This window comes from Pelodiscus sinensis, unplaced genomic scaffold (assembly GCF_049634645.1).
Source record: "Pelodiscus sinensis isolate JC-2024 unplaced genomic scaffold, ASM4963464v1 ctg215, whole genome shotgun sequence".
Taxonomy (NCBI): Eukaryota; Metazoa; Chordata; order Testudines; family Trionychidae; genus Pelodiscus; species Pelodiscus sinensis.
This window is the reverse complement of record NW_027465879.1, coordinates 32,501-47,500: the sequence shown is the minus strand read 5'-3', so window position 1 is coordinate 47,500 and position 15,000 is coordinate 32,501. Positions and strand designations below refer to the sequence as shown.

The 15,000-nt window shown below is 71.5% G+C and overlaps 1 protein-coding gene across 1 annotated transcript in view; it reads left to right on the top strand.

Moving 5' to 3' along the window:
• Nucleotides 1–15,000, top strand: part of CARMIL3 (capping protein regulator and myosin 1 linker 3) — a 42,413-nt gene that overhangs the window by 7,822 nt on the left and 19,591 nt on the right. The window contains 15 exon segments of the mRNA XM_075915984.1: nucleotides 58–151; nucleotides 1,165–1,215; nucleotides 3,049–3,108; nucleotides 3,421–3,542; nucleotides 4,228–4,259; nucleotides 4,262–4,306; nucleotides 4,390–4,440; nucleotides 4,443–4,459; nucleotides 5,096–5,169; nucleotides 5,951–6,026; nucleotides 7,342–7,430; nucleotides 7,619–7,713; nucleotides 13,129–13,215; nucleotides 14,174–14,283; nucleotides 14,714–14,791. Of these exon segments, the coding sequence (XP_075772099.1) occupies nucleotides 58–151; nucleotides 1,165–1,215; nucleotides 3,049–3,108; nucleotides 3,421–3,542; nucleotides 4,228–4,259; nucleotides 4,262–4,306; nucleotides 4,390–4,440; nucleotides 4,443–4,459; nucleotides 5,096–5,169; nucleotides 5,951–6,026; nucleotides 7,342–7,430; nucleotides 7,619–7,713; nucleotides 13,129–13,215; nucleotides 14,174–14,283; nucleotides 14,714–14,791 (1,081 nt within the window).

The window sequence follows — 15,000 nt, the reverse complement described above, 5'->3', positions numbered from 1 at the left end:
ACGCTGCCGGGGACAGGGTTGTGGGCAACCCCCCTTTGACCCCCTGCCCCTTTGCAGAGAGCATCCGCAAGGCCCTGCACCGGCCCCACAGCCCCCTGCTGCTGCGCGCCAAGCTGGAAACCAAGCCAGGAAGTTTGAGGATCGAGTGTTGGTGAGTCACCGGGCGGCTACTGGGAAGCAGGGACGTCCCCCCGGTCCCCGCCTGCCCCCCCCGGCCACCGCCTGCCCCACCCCCGGTCCCCGCCTGCCCCCCCGGCCACCGCCTGCCCCCCCCGGTCCCCGCCTGCCCCCCCGGCCACCGCCTGCCCCCCCCTGGTCCCCGCCTGCCCCCCCCGGCCACCGCCTGCCCCCCCGGCCCCCGCCTGCCCCCCCCTGGTCCCCGCCTGCCCCCCCGGCCACCGCCCTGCCCCCCCCCCTGGTCCCCGCCTGCCCCCCCCGGTCCCCGCCTGCCCCCCCCTGGTCCCCGCCTGCCCCCCCCGGCCACCGCCTGCCCCCCCCGGCCACCGCCTGCCCCCCCTGGTCCCCGCCTGCCCCCCCGACCTCCGCCTGCCCCCCCCGGCCACCGCCTGCCCCCCCGGGTCCCCACCTGCCCCCCCGGTCCCCGCCTCCTCCCCCGGTCCCCGCCTGCCCCACCGGCCACCGCCCCGCCCCCCAGATCCCCGCCTCCTTCCCCGGTCCCTGCCTACCCCCCCCGGCCACCGCCTCCTCCCCCGGCCCCCGCCTGCCTCCCGGTCCCTGCTCGCCCCGCCCCCCTCCACCTCCCCGGCCCCCGCTCACCCTGCCCCTGCCCCCGCCCCCACTCGCCCTGCCCCCCACCCTGCTGGTGCCCCTCCCTCCCAACCCCCCACCCTGCCCCCTGCTTGGCCCCCCGCCTTATTCCCCCACCCTGTCACACCCCCTGCTCCACCCCTACCCTGCCCCGCGCTCTGCCTCCAGCCCTGCACCCCCGCACTGCCAGTGCCCCTCACTCCCACCCCCCTGCCCCCACCCCACCCCCTGCACCTGCCAGGACCCCCACTGCTGCGCCCCAGCCCCCCAGGACTGTGCTGCAGTGAGTCCCCCGGAGCGTGGCTGCTGCTGTCCCAGGTGGGGTGCCGGCCCCACGGGGACACGGACTGGGGGGTCTCTGCGCTCTCCTCTCACGGGGCTGCTTGGGCCCTGCAGGTGCTGACGGCCTGGCGCCTCCACATCTTCGGCCTCCGCCTGCCCGCCAAGGTGAGTGAGCACAGCGCCCACGGCCACACCCACACGGCCACGCCCCCACGGCCACACGGCCACGTGCACACGGCCACGCCCCCACTGCCACGCCCACACGGGCACGCCCACACGGCCGCGCACACAGCCATGGACCCGCCCACACGGCCACACGCACACGACCACGCCCCCACGGCCACGCCCCCACTGCCACGCCCCCACGGGTACGCCCACACAGCCACGGACCCGCCCACACGGCCACACGCACACGACCACGCCCCCACGGCCACACGGCCACGTGCACACGGCCACGCCCCCACTGCCACGCCCACACGGGGCAACGCCCACACGGCCGCGCACACAGCCATGGACCCGCCCACACGGCCACACGCACACGACCACGCCCCCACGGCCACGCCCCCCACTGCCACGCCCCCACGGGTACGCCCACACAGCCACGGACCCCGCCCACATGGCCACATGCACACAACCACGCCCACACGGCCACGGACCTGCACACACGGCCACATGCACACGGCCACGGACCCCGCACACACGGCCACGTGCACACGGCCACGTGCAGACGGCCACGGACCCGCACACACGGCCACACGGACACGCGCAAACGGCCACGGACCCGCCCACAACGGCCACGGACCCGCTCTCGCGGCCACGGACCCGCGGACCCACACACAACATGGACACACGGACATGAACACATGGACCCGCACACACAGACACATGGAAACACACGGACATGGACATGCACACACACACACACACAACACGGACACTCACACAAGGACATAGAATCCTAGGACTGGAAGGGGACCTCGAGAGGTCATCGAGTCCAGCCCCCCCGCCCTCAAGGCAGGACCAAGCTCCGTCTACACCATCCCTGACAGATGTCTATCTAACCTGTTCTTAAATATCTCCAGAGAGGGAGATTCACCACCTCCCTGGGCAATTTATTCCAATATTTGACCACCCTGACAGTTAGGAATTTTTTCCTAATGTCCAATCTAAACCTCCCCTGCTGCACTTTAAGCCCATTACTCCTTGTCCTGTCCTCAGAAACCAAGAGGAACAAATTTTCTCCTTCCTCCTTGTGACACCCTTTTAGATATTTGAAAACCGCTCTCATGTCCCCCCTTAATCTTCTTTTTTCCAAACTAAACAAGCCCAGTTCATGAAGCCTGGCTTCATAGGTCATGTCCTCTAAACCTTTAATCATTCTTGTCGCTCTTCTCTGTACCCTTTCCAATTTCTCCACATCTTTCTTGAAATGTGGCGCCCAGAACTGGACACAGTACTCCAGCTGAGGCCTAACTAGTGCAGAGTAGAGCGGCAGAATGACTTCACGAGTTTTGCTTACATCACACCTGTTGATACAACCTAGAATCATATTTGCTTTTTTTGCAGCAGCATCACACTGTTGACTCATATTCAACTTGTGGTCCACTATGACCCCTAGATCCCTTTCCGCCATGCTCCTTCCTAGACATGCACACACGGACATGCACACACGCAAACACAGACACGCACATGCGCATGCACAGACACGCACCTACACACACATGTGGACACACAGACATGGACATACGGACACACACCCTACGCATGCACACATGCACACACACACCTACACACACTGACCCACACACGTGTACATATGCACACACAGACATACAGATACACAGAGGCATGCACACACTGATGCCTGCACATACATGGGGACACAGGGACACACACCCAGGGAACAGACACACTGGGGGGTGCGGAGACACACACAGATAGACACGGACACACACAGACACGGACACACACAGACTCACTTCTCCTCCCTCTCCCCAGCTCGAAAGCTCCTTCAATGTGCTGGAAATTCGAACCTTAAACACCATAAATCACAGCCAGGTGAGTGCCCCACGGCCCCCCCTCCGCCCCCCACCCCGCTCCTCCCGGGCCCCCGTGCCCCCCCTCTGCCCCCCACCCCGCTCCTCCTGGGCCCCCCTGCCCCTCCTCCGCCCCCCACCCCGCTCCTCCTGCGCCCCTCTGCCCCCCCTTCCGCTCCCCACCCCGCTCCTCCTGGGACCCACGGCCCCAACCTCCACCCCGCTCTTCCCAGGCCCCCCGGCCCGCCCCCCACCCCACTCCTCCCGGGCACCACGGCCCCATGGCCCCACATCACCCCCTGACCCCAACCCTCATCGTGCCCCTCCCCCCCAGATCCTGGTGGACACGGAGAAGGGGACCTACAGCCTCCAGTTCCCCAGCCCTGGCAGCGCGGAGCAAGTCACCCGGCACATCACCACCGCCCTCGGCAGGATCTTCCCCAGCCCCACGGCCGGGTCAGTCCCTCCGCGGCGGGGCAGGGGGGTGGGGCCGGGCAGGGGGCACTGGGGGTGGGAGGTGGGCGTGGGGGGTGGGGCCAGGCAGGGGGTGCTGAGGAGTGGGAGGTAGGCATGGGGGGTGGGGCCGGGCAGGGGGTACTGGGGGTGGGAGGTGGGCGTGGGGGGTGGGGCTGGGCAGGGGGTGCTGAGGGGTGGGAGGTGGGCATGGGGGGTGGGGCCGGGCAGGGGGTGCTGAGGGGTGGGAGGTAGGCATGGGGGGTGGGGCCGGGCAGGGGGTACTGGGGGTGGGAGGTGGGCGTGGGGGGTGGGGCCGGGCAGAGGGTACTGGGGGTGGGGGGCGGGTAGGGGGGTGCTAAGGGGTGGGAGGTGGGCGTGGGGGGTGGGGCTGGGCAGGGGTTGCTGAGGGGTGGGAGGTGGGCGTGGGGGGTGGGGCCGGGTAGGGGCACTGGGGGTGGGCCGGTCAGGGTGTGGCTGAGGGGTGGAGGTGGGCGTGGGGGGTGGGGGCCGGGCAGGGTGTGCTGAGGGGTGGGAGGTGGGGTGGGGGGGGTGGGGCCGGGCAGGGGGGTGCTGAGGGGTGGGAGGTGGGCGTGGGGGGTGGGGGTAGGGGGCACCCCACTGCGGTAAGGGGCGGGGGAGGGAAGGGACCCAGGCACCCTGACGGTGCCCCTCCCCCACTCCCCAGGTGCCTGCGGACCCCCGACACCCCCCGGGACACGTCCCCAACTCGGAGAGCTCCACCTCCACCAGCCACAGCGTCTGCGGTGAGTGGGGGGCGGGGGGCTGGCGGGAACGGGGGCGGGGGAGGGGCGCCCCACACTGACGCCCGACTCTGTCTCCCCGGCAGGGGGGTTCTCCGAGACCTACGCCGCCCTCTGCGACTACAATGGGCTCTGCTGCGGGAGGAGGTGCAGTGGGTAGGTGGGGGCGGGGGGGGGCGGTGGGTAGGTGGGGGAGGGGAGGGGTTTTCAGTGGGTAGGTGGGGGCGGGGGGGGCGGTGGGTAGGTGGGGGAGGGGAGGGGGGTGCAGTGGGTAGGTGGGAGCAGGGGGCGTTGCAGTGGGTAGGTGGGGGAGGGGAGGGGTTTGCAGTGGGTAGGTGGGAGCGGGGGGCGTTGCAGTAGGTAGGTGTGGGCGGGGGGGTGGGTAGATGGGGGAGCGGAGGGGCGTTGCAGTGGGTAGGTGGGGGAGGGGCAGGGGGTGCAGTGGGTAGGTGGGGGCGGGGGGCGTTGCAGTGGGTAGGTGGGGGAGGGGCAGGGGGTGCAGTGGGTAGGTGGGGGCGGGGGCGTTGCAGTGGGTAGGTGGGGGAGGGCAGGGGGTGCAGTGGGTAGGTGGGGGAGGGGCAGGGGGTGCAGTGGGTAGGTGGGGGCGGGGGGGCGTTGCAGTGGGTAGGTGGGGGAGGGAGGGGTTTCGCACTGGGTAGGTGGGGGTGGGTGGATGGGGGAGGGGATGGGCCCTGGGGACTGTAGGGGGACCTGGGGGGAGCAGGGGGCTGGAAGAGGCAGGATGGGGGGCAGGGCCCCCCCCCCTTTCCCTCTCACTCCCGTCCTTTGCAGGATGTCGACACCATCTACCACTCGGCCGACAACCGGGAATTCAACCTGCTGGACTTTAGCCACCTGGAGAGCCGGTGAGGGGGGGGCCCGGTTCCATCGTGTGCACCCCGATAGCCCTGCACCCCAAAACCTCAATACCCCAATAGCCCCGTACCCTGATACCCCAATAGCCTGCTCCCCAATACCCTGATAGCCCTGCACCCCGATACCCTGACACCCCAATAGCCTGCTCGCCAATACCCTGATAGCCCTGCACCCCGATACCCTGATACCCCAATAGCCCTGCACCCCAGTAGCCCCCCACACTCTGATCGCCTCGTGTCACAGAGTGTGGGGGAGCCCCCGGGCCCTGCCCCCCCCCAGCTGCAGCCAGAGGGGACTCTCGGGCGGCCGCTAGAAGAGAAGGGCTATGGGGTCCCAGGGACCCAGCGTAGCCCAGGCTTGTGACAGGAGCCAGGATCTCAGGGCGAGGGGGGGGGGCCCAGAGCAGGCCCTGCCCGGCCCCCCAGGCCAGCTAGAGCCCCCCAGCCACGTCCAGGCACTGGTCCCCGCCCCCCGCCTCCGTCACCGGGGCCTCAGGCCGGGCGAGACTGACCCCACTTCCCAGAGTCCCCCCGGCCGCCCCCTCCCCGTGCAGAGCGTGCGGCAGGCCTGGGGAAACTGAGGCACGCACAGAGTCACTGCAGAGCAGCCCAGGGCGGCGGAGGGAATCCAGGGACTGCGAGAGCGAATCCCGGCCCCACCGCGTCCCAGCCCGGTACCCCCGACAGCCCGTCTGCCCACACAGCCCTTCCCTGGGGTGCCCCCACCGCCAGCACAAATCTAGGGGCTCACCCCCCCACACTCTCCCCACAGGGACCTGGCTCTGGTGGTGGCAGCCCTCGCCTACAATCCCTGGTTCACGCGACTCAGCTGCAAGGATCTGCGGCTGGTAGGTATCCCCCCGAACCTGCCCCTGCACCCCCGAACCTGCTTCTGCACCCCAAACCCGCCCCTGCACCCCCCAAACCTGCTTCTGCACCCAAACCCGCCCTGCACCCCCAAACCCGCCCCTGTACCCCCAAACCTGCCCCTGCACCGCAAACCTGCCCCTGCACCCCCAAACTTGTCCCTGCATCCCCCAAACCTGCCTCTGCACCCACAAACCCGCCCCTGCACCCCAAACCCGCCCCTGCACCCCCAAACCTGCCCCTGCACTCCCAAACCTGCTTCTGTACCCCAAACCCGCCCCTGTACCCCCAAACCTGCCCCTGTACCCCCAAACCTGCTTCTGTACCCAAACCCGCCCCTGCACCCCCAAACCTGCTTCTGTACCCCAAACCCGCCCCTGTACCCCAAACTGTCTCTGCACCCCAAGCCACTGCTGAAACCCTCCCTCCCGCCCCTACACCCCAAACCCACCCCTGCACCCCCTAACCTGTCTCTACATTCCAAGCCACTCCTGCAACCCCCACCTACCTCTGCATTCCAAACCCACCCCTGTACCCCCAAACCTGCCCTGCACCGCAAACCTGCCCCTGCACCCCCAAACTTGTCCCTGCACTGCAAACCTGCCCCTGCACCCCCAAACCTGCCTCTGTACCCCAAACTGTCTCTGCACCCCATGCCACTGCTGGAACCCTTCCTCCCGGCCCTGCACTCCAAACCCACCCCCTAACCTGTCTCTACACCCCAAGCTGCTCCGGCAACCCCCATCTACCTCTGCATCCCAAACCTGCCCCTGTACCCCAAAACCTGCTCCTGCAACCCTCACCCACCCCTGCACCCCAAATCTGCACCGTACTCCCAACTCATGCTTGATCCCCAAACCTGGCCCTGCACCCCAAAGCCACCCCTGCATGCCAAATGCATTCCTGAACCCCAACACCTGCCCCTGTGCTCCAAACCCACCCCAGCATCTTCCCCTGCACCCCAGATCCTCACGCTGTCCTGCAAAATCTGCCCCTGAGCTCCAAAACATCCCCTGGACTCAAACTGCCTTGGATGCAATCTCCTCTGCACCCCACAACCCACCCTGGACCCCCAAACCCTCCTCCCCCTTGACAACACCCCGTACCCCCAAGTCCCTCTTCTTCTATGCCCGCAAAGTGCCCCGCACCCCGCAATTCACCCTAAAGCCCCCGGTCCATCCCAACAGCCCTGCACCCCCAGACTCGCTCCAGGGGAGATGCCTCCCCTGCGCCCCCCAATCGCCGGCCGGGGCCCCGCATTCCTGCGTTGCTCTCTGTCTCCTTCCGCTCCACCAGGGCCCCGAGGTCTCGGAGCAGGTGCTGCACACGCTCAGCAAGTCCCGCCATCTGGAGGAGCTGGTGCTGGACAACGCGGGGTTAAAACCGTGAGTGAGCCCCCCAACCCCGGCACCTCTAGGGGTGCCCCCCCGGGACAGGGCTGGCTGGGGACGGGGAGGGCGGATCCGTCCCTTCTACAGGCGCCGGCTCCCACCCAATCCCAGGGCTGGCCGCTGCGGGGGGGGGACTGGGATTCGGGGTTCAGGGTGTCACCCCCCGTCTCTCTCCGGCACAGGGACTTCGCGCTCAAGCTGACCTGCGCCCTGGGGGACAACCCCGGCTCGGCCCTTCACACCCTGGTGCTGTCGCACAACCAGATAGAGGACAAAGGTGGGGACCCCGAGCACCCCCCAGCGTCCCCCACCACCCAACAGCCCCCATGTCCCCCCGAACCCCCCAGCGTCCCCCCACCACTCAACAGCCCCCATGTCCCCCCGAACCCCCCAGTGTCCCCCAGCACCCAACAGCCCCCATGTCCCCCCGAACCTCCCAGCGTCCCCCAGCACCCAACAGCCCCTATGTCCCCCCCGAACCTCCCAGCGTCCCCCACCACCCAACAGCCCCCATGTCCCCCCGAACCTCCCAGCGTCCCCCAGCACCCAACAGCCCCCATGTCCCCTGAACCCCCCCAGCATCCCCCAGCGTCCCCCCACCACCCAACAGCCCCCATGTCCCCCCGAACCTCCCAGCGTCCCCCAGCACCCAACAGCCCCCATGTCCCCCCAAACCCCCCAGTGTCCCCCAGCACCCAACAGCCCCCATGTCCCCCCGAACCTCCCAGCGTCCCCCCACCACCCAACAGCCCCCATGTCCCCCCCGAACCTCCCAGCGTCCCCCAGCACCCAACAGCCCCCATGTCCCCCCGAACCCCCCAGCGTCCCCCAGCACCCAACAGCCCCCATGTCCCCCCGAACCTCCCAGCGTCCCCCCACCACCCAACAGCCCCCATGTCCCCCCGAACCTCCCAGCGTCCCCCCACCACCCAACAGCCCCCATGTCCCCCCGAATCCCCCAGCGTCCCCCCACCACCCAACAGCCCCCATGTCCCCCCCGAACCCCCCAGCGTCCCCCAGCGTCCCCCCACCACCCAACAGCCCCCATGTCCCCCCGAACCGCCCAGCGTCCCCCAGCACCCAACAGCCCCCATGTCCCCCCGAACCTCCCAGCGTCCCCCAGCACCCAACAGCCCCCATGTCCCCCGAACCCCCCAGCGTCCCCCAGCGTCCCCCCACCACCCAACAGCCCCCATGTCCCCCCGAACCTCCCAGCATCCCCCAGCACCCAACAGCCCCCATGTCCCCCCGAACCCCCCAGCGTCCCCCAGCGTCCCCCACCACCCAACAGCCCCCATGTCCCCCCGAACCCCCCAGCGTCCCCCAGCACCCAACAGCCCCCATGTCCCCCCGAACCTCCCAGCGTCCCCCAGCGTCCCCCACCACCCAACAGCCCCCATGTCCCCCCCGAACCCCCGAGCGTCCCCCACCACCCAACAGCCCCCATGTCCCCCCCGAACCCCCCCAGTGTCCCCCAGCACCAAACAGCCCCCATGTCCCCCCGAACCTCCCAGCGTCCCCCACCACCCAACAGCCCCCATGTCCCCCCGAACCCCCCAGCGTCCCCCACCACCCAACAGCCCCCATGTCCCCCCGAACCCCCCAGCGTCCCCCAGCACCCAACAGCCCCCATGTCCCCCCGAACCCCCCAGCGTCCCCCAGCACCCAACAGCCCCCATGTCCCCCCGAACACCCCAGCGTCCCCCAGCACCCAACAGCCCCCATGTCCCCCCGAACCTCCCAGCGTCCCCCAGCACCCAACAGCCCCCATGTCCCCCCGAACCTCCCAGCGTCCCCCAGCACCCAACAGCCCCCATGTCCCCCCGAACCCCCCAGCGTCCCCCAGCACCCAACAGCCCCCATGTCCCCCCGAACCCCCCAGCGTCCCCCAGCACCCAACAGCCCCCATGTCCCCCCGAACCCCCCAGCGTCCCCCAGCGTCCCCCAGCACCCAACAGCCCCCATGTCCCCCCGAACCCCCCAGCGTCCCCCAGCACCCAACAGCCCCCATGTCCCCCCGAACCCCCCAGCGTCCCCCCACCACCCAACAGCCCCCATGTCCCCCCGAACCTCCCAGCGTCCCCCCACCACCCAACAGCCCCCATGTCCCCCCGAACCCCCCAGCGTCCCCCAGCGTCCCCCAGCACCCAACAGCCCCCATGTCCCCCCGAACCCCCCAGTGTCCTCCAGCACCCAACAGCCCCCATGTCCCCCCGAACCTCCCAGCGTCCCCCCACCACCCAACAGCCCCCATGTCCCCCCGAACCCCCCAGCGTCCCCCAGCGTCCCCCAGCACCCAACAGCCCCCATGTCCCCCCGAACCCCCCAGCGTCCCCCAGCACCCAACAGCCCCCATGTCCCCCCCGAACCCCCCAGCGTCCCCCAGCGTCCCCCAGCACCCAACAGCCCCCATGTCCCCCCGAACCTCCCAGCGTCCCCCCACCACCCAACAGCCCCCATGTCCCCCCGAACCCCCCAGCGTCCCCCCACCACCCAACAGCCCCCATGTCCCCCCCGAACCCCCCAGTGTCCCCCAGCGTCCCCCACCACCCAACAGCCCCCATGTCCCCCCGAACCCCCCAGTGTCCCCCACCACCCAACAGCCCCCATGTCCCCCCGAACCCCCCAGCGTCCCCCAGCGTCCCCCAGCACCCAACAGCCCCCATGTCCCCCCGAACCTCCCAGCGTCCCCCAGCGTCCCCCAGCACCCAACAGCCCCCATGTCCCCCCGAACCCCCCAGCGTCCCCCAGCGTCCCCCAGCACCCAACAGCCCCCATGTCCCCCCGAACCCCCCAGCGTCCCCCAGCGTCCCCCAGCACCCAACAGCCCCCCATGTCCCCCCGAACCCCCCCGCGTCCCCCAGCACCCAACAGCCCCCATGTCCCCCCCGAACCCCCCAGCGTCCCCCAGCGTCCCCCAGCACCCAACAGCCCCCATGTCCCCCCGAACCTCCCAGCGTACCCCCACCACCCAACAGCCCCCATGTCCCCCCGAACCCCCCAGCGTCCCCCCACCACCCAACAGCCCCCATGTCCCCCCGAACCCCCCAGTGTCCTCCAGCACCCAACAGCCCCCATGCCCCCCCGAACCTCCCAGCGTCCCCCACCACCCAACAGCCCCCATGTCCCCCCGAACCCCCCAGTGTCCTCCAGCACCCAACAGCCCCCATGTCCCCCCGAACCTCCCAGCGTCCCCCAGCACCCAACAGCCCCCATGTCCCCCCGAACCCCCCAGCGTCCCCCAGCGTCCCCCAGCACCCAACAGCCCCCATGTCCCCCCGAACCCCCCAGCGTCCCCCAGCGTCCCCCAGCACCCAACAGCCCCCATGTCCCCCCGAACCCCCCAGCGTCCCCCAGCGTCCCCCAGCACCCAACAGCCCCCATGTCCCCCCGAACCCCCCAGCGTCCCCCAGCACCCAACAGCCCCCATGTCCCCCCCGAACCCCCCAGCGTCCCCCAGCGTCCCCCAGCACCCAACAGCCCCCATGTCCCCCCGAACCCCCCAGCGTCCCCCAGCACCCAACAGCCCCCATGTCCCCCCGAACCCCCCAGCGTCCCCCAGCACCCAACAGCCCCCATGTCCCCCCGAACCCCCCAGTGTCCCCCCACCACCCAACAGCCCCCATGTCCCCCCGAACCCCCCAGCGTCCCCCAGCACCCAACAGCCCCCATGTCCCCCCGAACCCCCCAGCGTCCCCCCACCACCCAACAGCCCCCATGTCCCCCCGAACCCCCCAGTGTCCCCCCACCACCCAACAGCCCCCATGTCCCCCCGAACCCCCCAGCGTCCCCCAGCACCCAACAGCCCCCATGTCCCCCCGAACCCCCCAGCGTCCCCCAGCACCCAACAGCCCCCATGTCCCCCCGAACCCCCCAGTGTCCCCCAGCACCCAACAGCCCCCATGTCCCCCCAAACCCCCCAGCGTCCCCCAGCACCCAACAGCCCCCATGTCCCCCCGAATCCCCCAGCGTCCCCCCACCACCCAACAGCCCCCATGTCCCCCCGAACCTCCCAGCGTCCCCCCACCACCCAACAGCCCCCATGTCCCCCCGAACCCCCCAGCGTCCCCCAGCGTTCCCCACCACCCAACAGCCCCCATGTCCCCCCGAACCCCCCAGTGTCCTCCAGCACCCAACAGCCCCCATGTCCCCCCGAACCTCCCAGCGTCCCCCCACCACCCAACAGCCCCCATGTCCCCCCGAACCCCCCAGCGTCCCCCAGCGTCCCCCAGCACCCAACAGCCCCCATGTCCCCCCGAACCCCCCAGCGTCCCCCAGCACCCAACAGCCCCCATGTCCCCCCCGAACCCCCCAGCGTCCCCCAGCGTCCCCCAGCACCCAACAGCCCCCATGTCCCCCCGAACCTCCCAGCGTCCCCCCACCACCCAACAGCCCCCATGTCCCCCCGAACCCCCCAGCGTCCCCCCACCACCCAACAGCCCCCATGTCCCCCCCCGAACCCCCCAGTGTCCCCCAGCGTCCCCCACCACCCAACAGCCCCCATGTCCCCCCGAACCCCCCAGTGTCCCCCACCACCCAACAGCCCCCATGTCCCCCCGAACCCCCCAGCGTCCCCCAGCGTCCCCCAGCACCCAACAGCCCCCATGTCCCCCCGAACCCCCCAGCGTCCCCCCACCACCCAACAGCCCCCATGTCCCCCCGAACCCCCCAGTGTCCTCCAGCACCCAACAGCCCCCATGCCCCCCCGAACCTCCCAGCGTCCCCCACCACCCAACAGCCCCCATGTCCCCCCGAACCCCCCAGTGTCCTCCAGCACCCAACAGCCCCCATGTCCCCCCGAACCTCCCAGCGTCCCCCAGCACCCAACAGCCCCCATGTCCCCCCGAACCCCCCAGCGTCCCCCAGCGTCCCCCAGCACCCAACAGCCCCCATGTCCCCCCGAACCCCCCAGCGTCCCCCAGCGTCCCCCAGCACCCAACAGCCCCCATGTCCCCCCGAACCCCCCAGCGTCCCCCAGCGTCCCCCAGCACCCAACAGCCCCCATGTCCCCCCGAACCCCCCAGCGTCCCCCAGCACCCAACAGCCCCCATGTCCCCCCCGAACCCCCCAGCGTCCCCCAGCGTCCCCCAGCACCCAACAGCCCCCATGTCCCCCCGAACCCCCCAGCGTCCCCCAGCACCCAACAGCCCCCATGTCCCCCCGAACCCCCCAGCGTCCCCCAGCACCCAACAGCCCCCATGTCCCCCCGAACCCCCCAGTGTCCCCCCACCACCCAACAGCCCCCATGTCCCCCCGAACCCCCCAGCGTCCCCCAGCACCCAACAGCCCCCATGTCCCCCCGAACCCCCCAGCGTCCCCCCACCACCCAACAGCCCCCATGTCCCCCCGAACCCCCCAGTGTCCCCCCACCACCCAACAGCCCCCATGTCCCCCCGAACCCCCCAGCGTCCCCCAGCACCCAACAGCCCCCATGTCCCCCCGAACCCCCCAGCGTCCCCCAGCACCCAACAGCCCCCATGTCCCCCCGAACCCCCCAGCGTCCCCCAGCACCCAACAGCCCCCATGTCCCCCCGAATCCCCCAGCGTCCCCCCACCACCCAACAGCCCCCATGTCCCCCGAGCCCCCCTGAGCCCCGAGTTGCTGGTCAGTTCCAGGTCCCCCCGGTCCCTGCGTTGCCCCCCCCCCCGGCCGTTCTCACGATTTTCTCCCCCCGCTCTGCTGTGCCCCCAGGTCTGATCGCCCTGAGTCAGCAGTTGCTTTCCTGCCCCAAGGGGCTGCGGCAGCTGGGGCTCTGCAAGGCCGGGGTCACCCCGAAAGGTACGGGGCCTGGGGGAGGGGCGGGGGGAGGTGGGGCGCAGCGGGGGAGGGGATGCTCTGGGGCTGGGGGGCCGGGGGAGGGGCAGGGGGCCGGGGGAGGGGCAGGGGGCAGCGGGGGAGGGGATGCTCTGGGGCTGGGGGGCCGGGGGAGGGGCAGGGGGCCAGGGGAGGTGGGGCGCAGCGGGGAGGGGACGCTCTGGGGCTGGGGGGCCGGGGGAGGGGCAGGGGACCAGGGGAGGTGGGGCGCAGCGGGGAGGGGACGCTCTGGGGCTGGGGGGCCGGGGGAGGGGGGGCGCAGCGGGGGAGGGGCGTGGGGCTGGGGGGAGGTGGGGCGCAGCGGGGGAGGGGACGCTCTGGGGCTGGGGGGCCGGGGGAGGGGCAGGGGGCCAGGGGAGGTGGGGCGCAGCGGGGAGGGGACGCTCTGGGGCTGGGGGGCCGGGGGAGGGGCAGGGGACCAGGGGAGGTGGGGCGCAGCGGGGAGGGGACGCTCTGGGGCTGGGGGGCCGGGGGAGGGGCAGGGGGCCAGGGGAGGTGGGGCGCAGCGGGGAGGGGACGCTCTGGGGCTGGGGGGCCGGGGGAGGGGCAGGGGGCCAGGGGAGGTGGGGCGCAGCGGGGAGGGGACGCTCTGGGGCTGGGGGGAGGTGGGGCTCAGCGGGGAGGGGACGCTCTGGGGGCTGGGGGGAGGTGGGGCTCAGCGGGGAGGGGACGCTCTGGGGCTGGGGGGCCGGGGGAGGGGCAGGGGGCCAGGGGAGGTGGGGCGCAGCGGGGAGGGGACGCTCTGGGGCTGGGGGGCCGGGGGAGGGGCAGGGGGCCAGGGGAGGTGGGGCGCAGCGGGGAGGGGACGCTCTGGGGCTGGGGGGAGGTGGGGCTCAGCGGGGAGGGGATGCTCTGGGGCTGGGGGGCAGGGTGGGGCTGGGCGGGGGGTCCCAGCCCTCCCACTCACCCCTCTGCCCCCCAGGCCTGGCCGGGCTGTGCCAGACCCTGGGGGCCAATCCGGCCTTCAGCAGCTCCCTGCAGCACCTAGATCTCAGCAAGAACCCGGGGCTGCTGGCTGGTGAGGAGGCCCACGTGAGTGACAGCAGGGGGCGCCGTGGGGCTGGGAGGGGGCAGGGGGCGCCGTGGGGCTGGGAGGGGGCGGGGTCACTGTGGGGCAGGGAGAGGACAGGAGGCGCCGTGAGGCTGGGAGGGGGGCAGGGGGCGCCGTGGGGCTGGGAGGGGGCGGGGTCACTGTGGGGCAGGGAGAGGACAGGAGGCGCCGTGAGGCTGGGAGGGGGGCAGGGGGCGCCGTGGGGCTGAGAGGGGGTGGGGTCACTGTGGGGCAGGGAGGGGGGTGGGGGCGCCGTGGGGCTGGGGGCACCAGGGAATGAGGGGCGGTACGCACTGTGGGGCAGGGAGTGGGGGGGGGGCCGAGAGCTGGGGGCAGGGAACAGGCTGGGGGTTCTGTGGGGCTCAGACGCCCCCCCACCAGCTCCAACCCTCCGGCCTGGCCCCCCCACAGGGGTTCTACTCCTTCCTGGCCCAGCCCAACGGCCTGGTGCACCTGGAGCTGTCGGGCACGGACTGCGCCCTGGACGTGGTGAGGGGCGGGGCGCCGGGAGGGGTGGGTATGGGAAGCAGAGGGGGGTGGGGAGCTGGGGGAGGTGGGGTGTGGGGGTGTGTGGAACTGGGGGGCATGGGAAGCAGTGGGCATGGGGAGCGGGGGGAGCTTGGGGGACGTGGGGAGCAGGGGGTGCTCTGGGCAGAGGGGGGCACGGGGAGCAGGCGGTGTGGGGAGCTGGGGGTGTG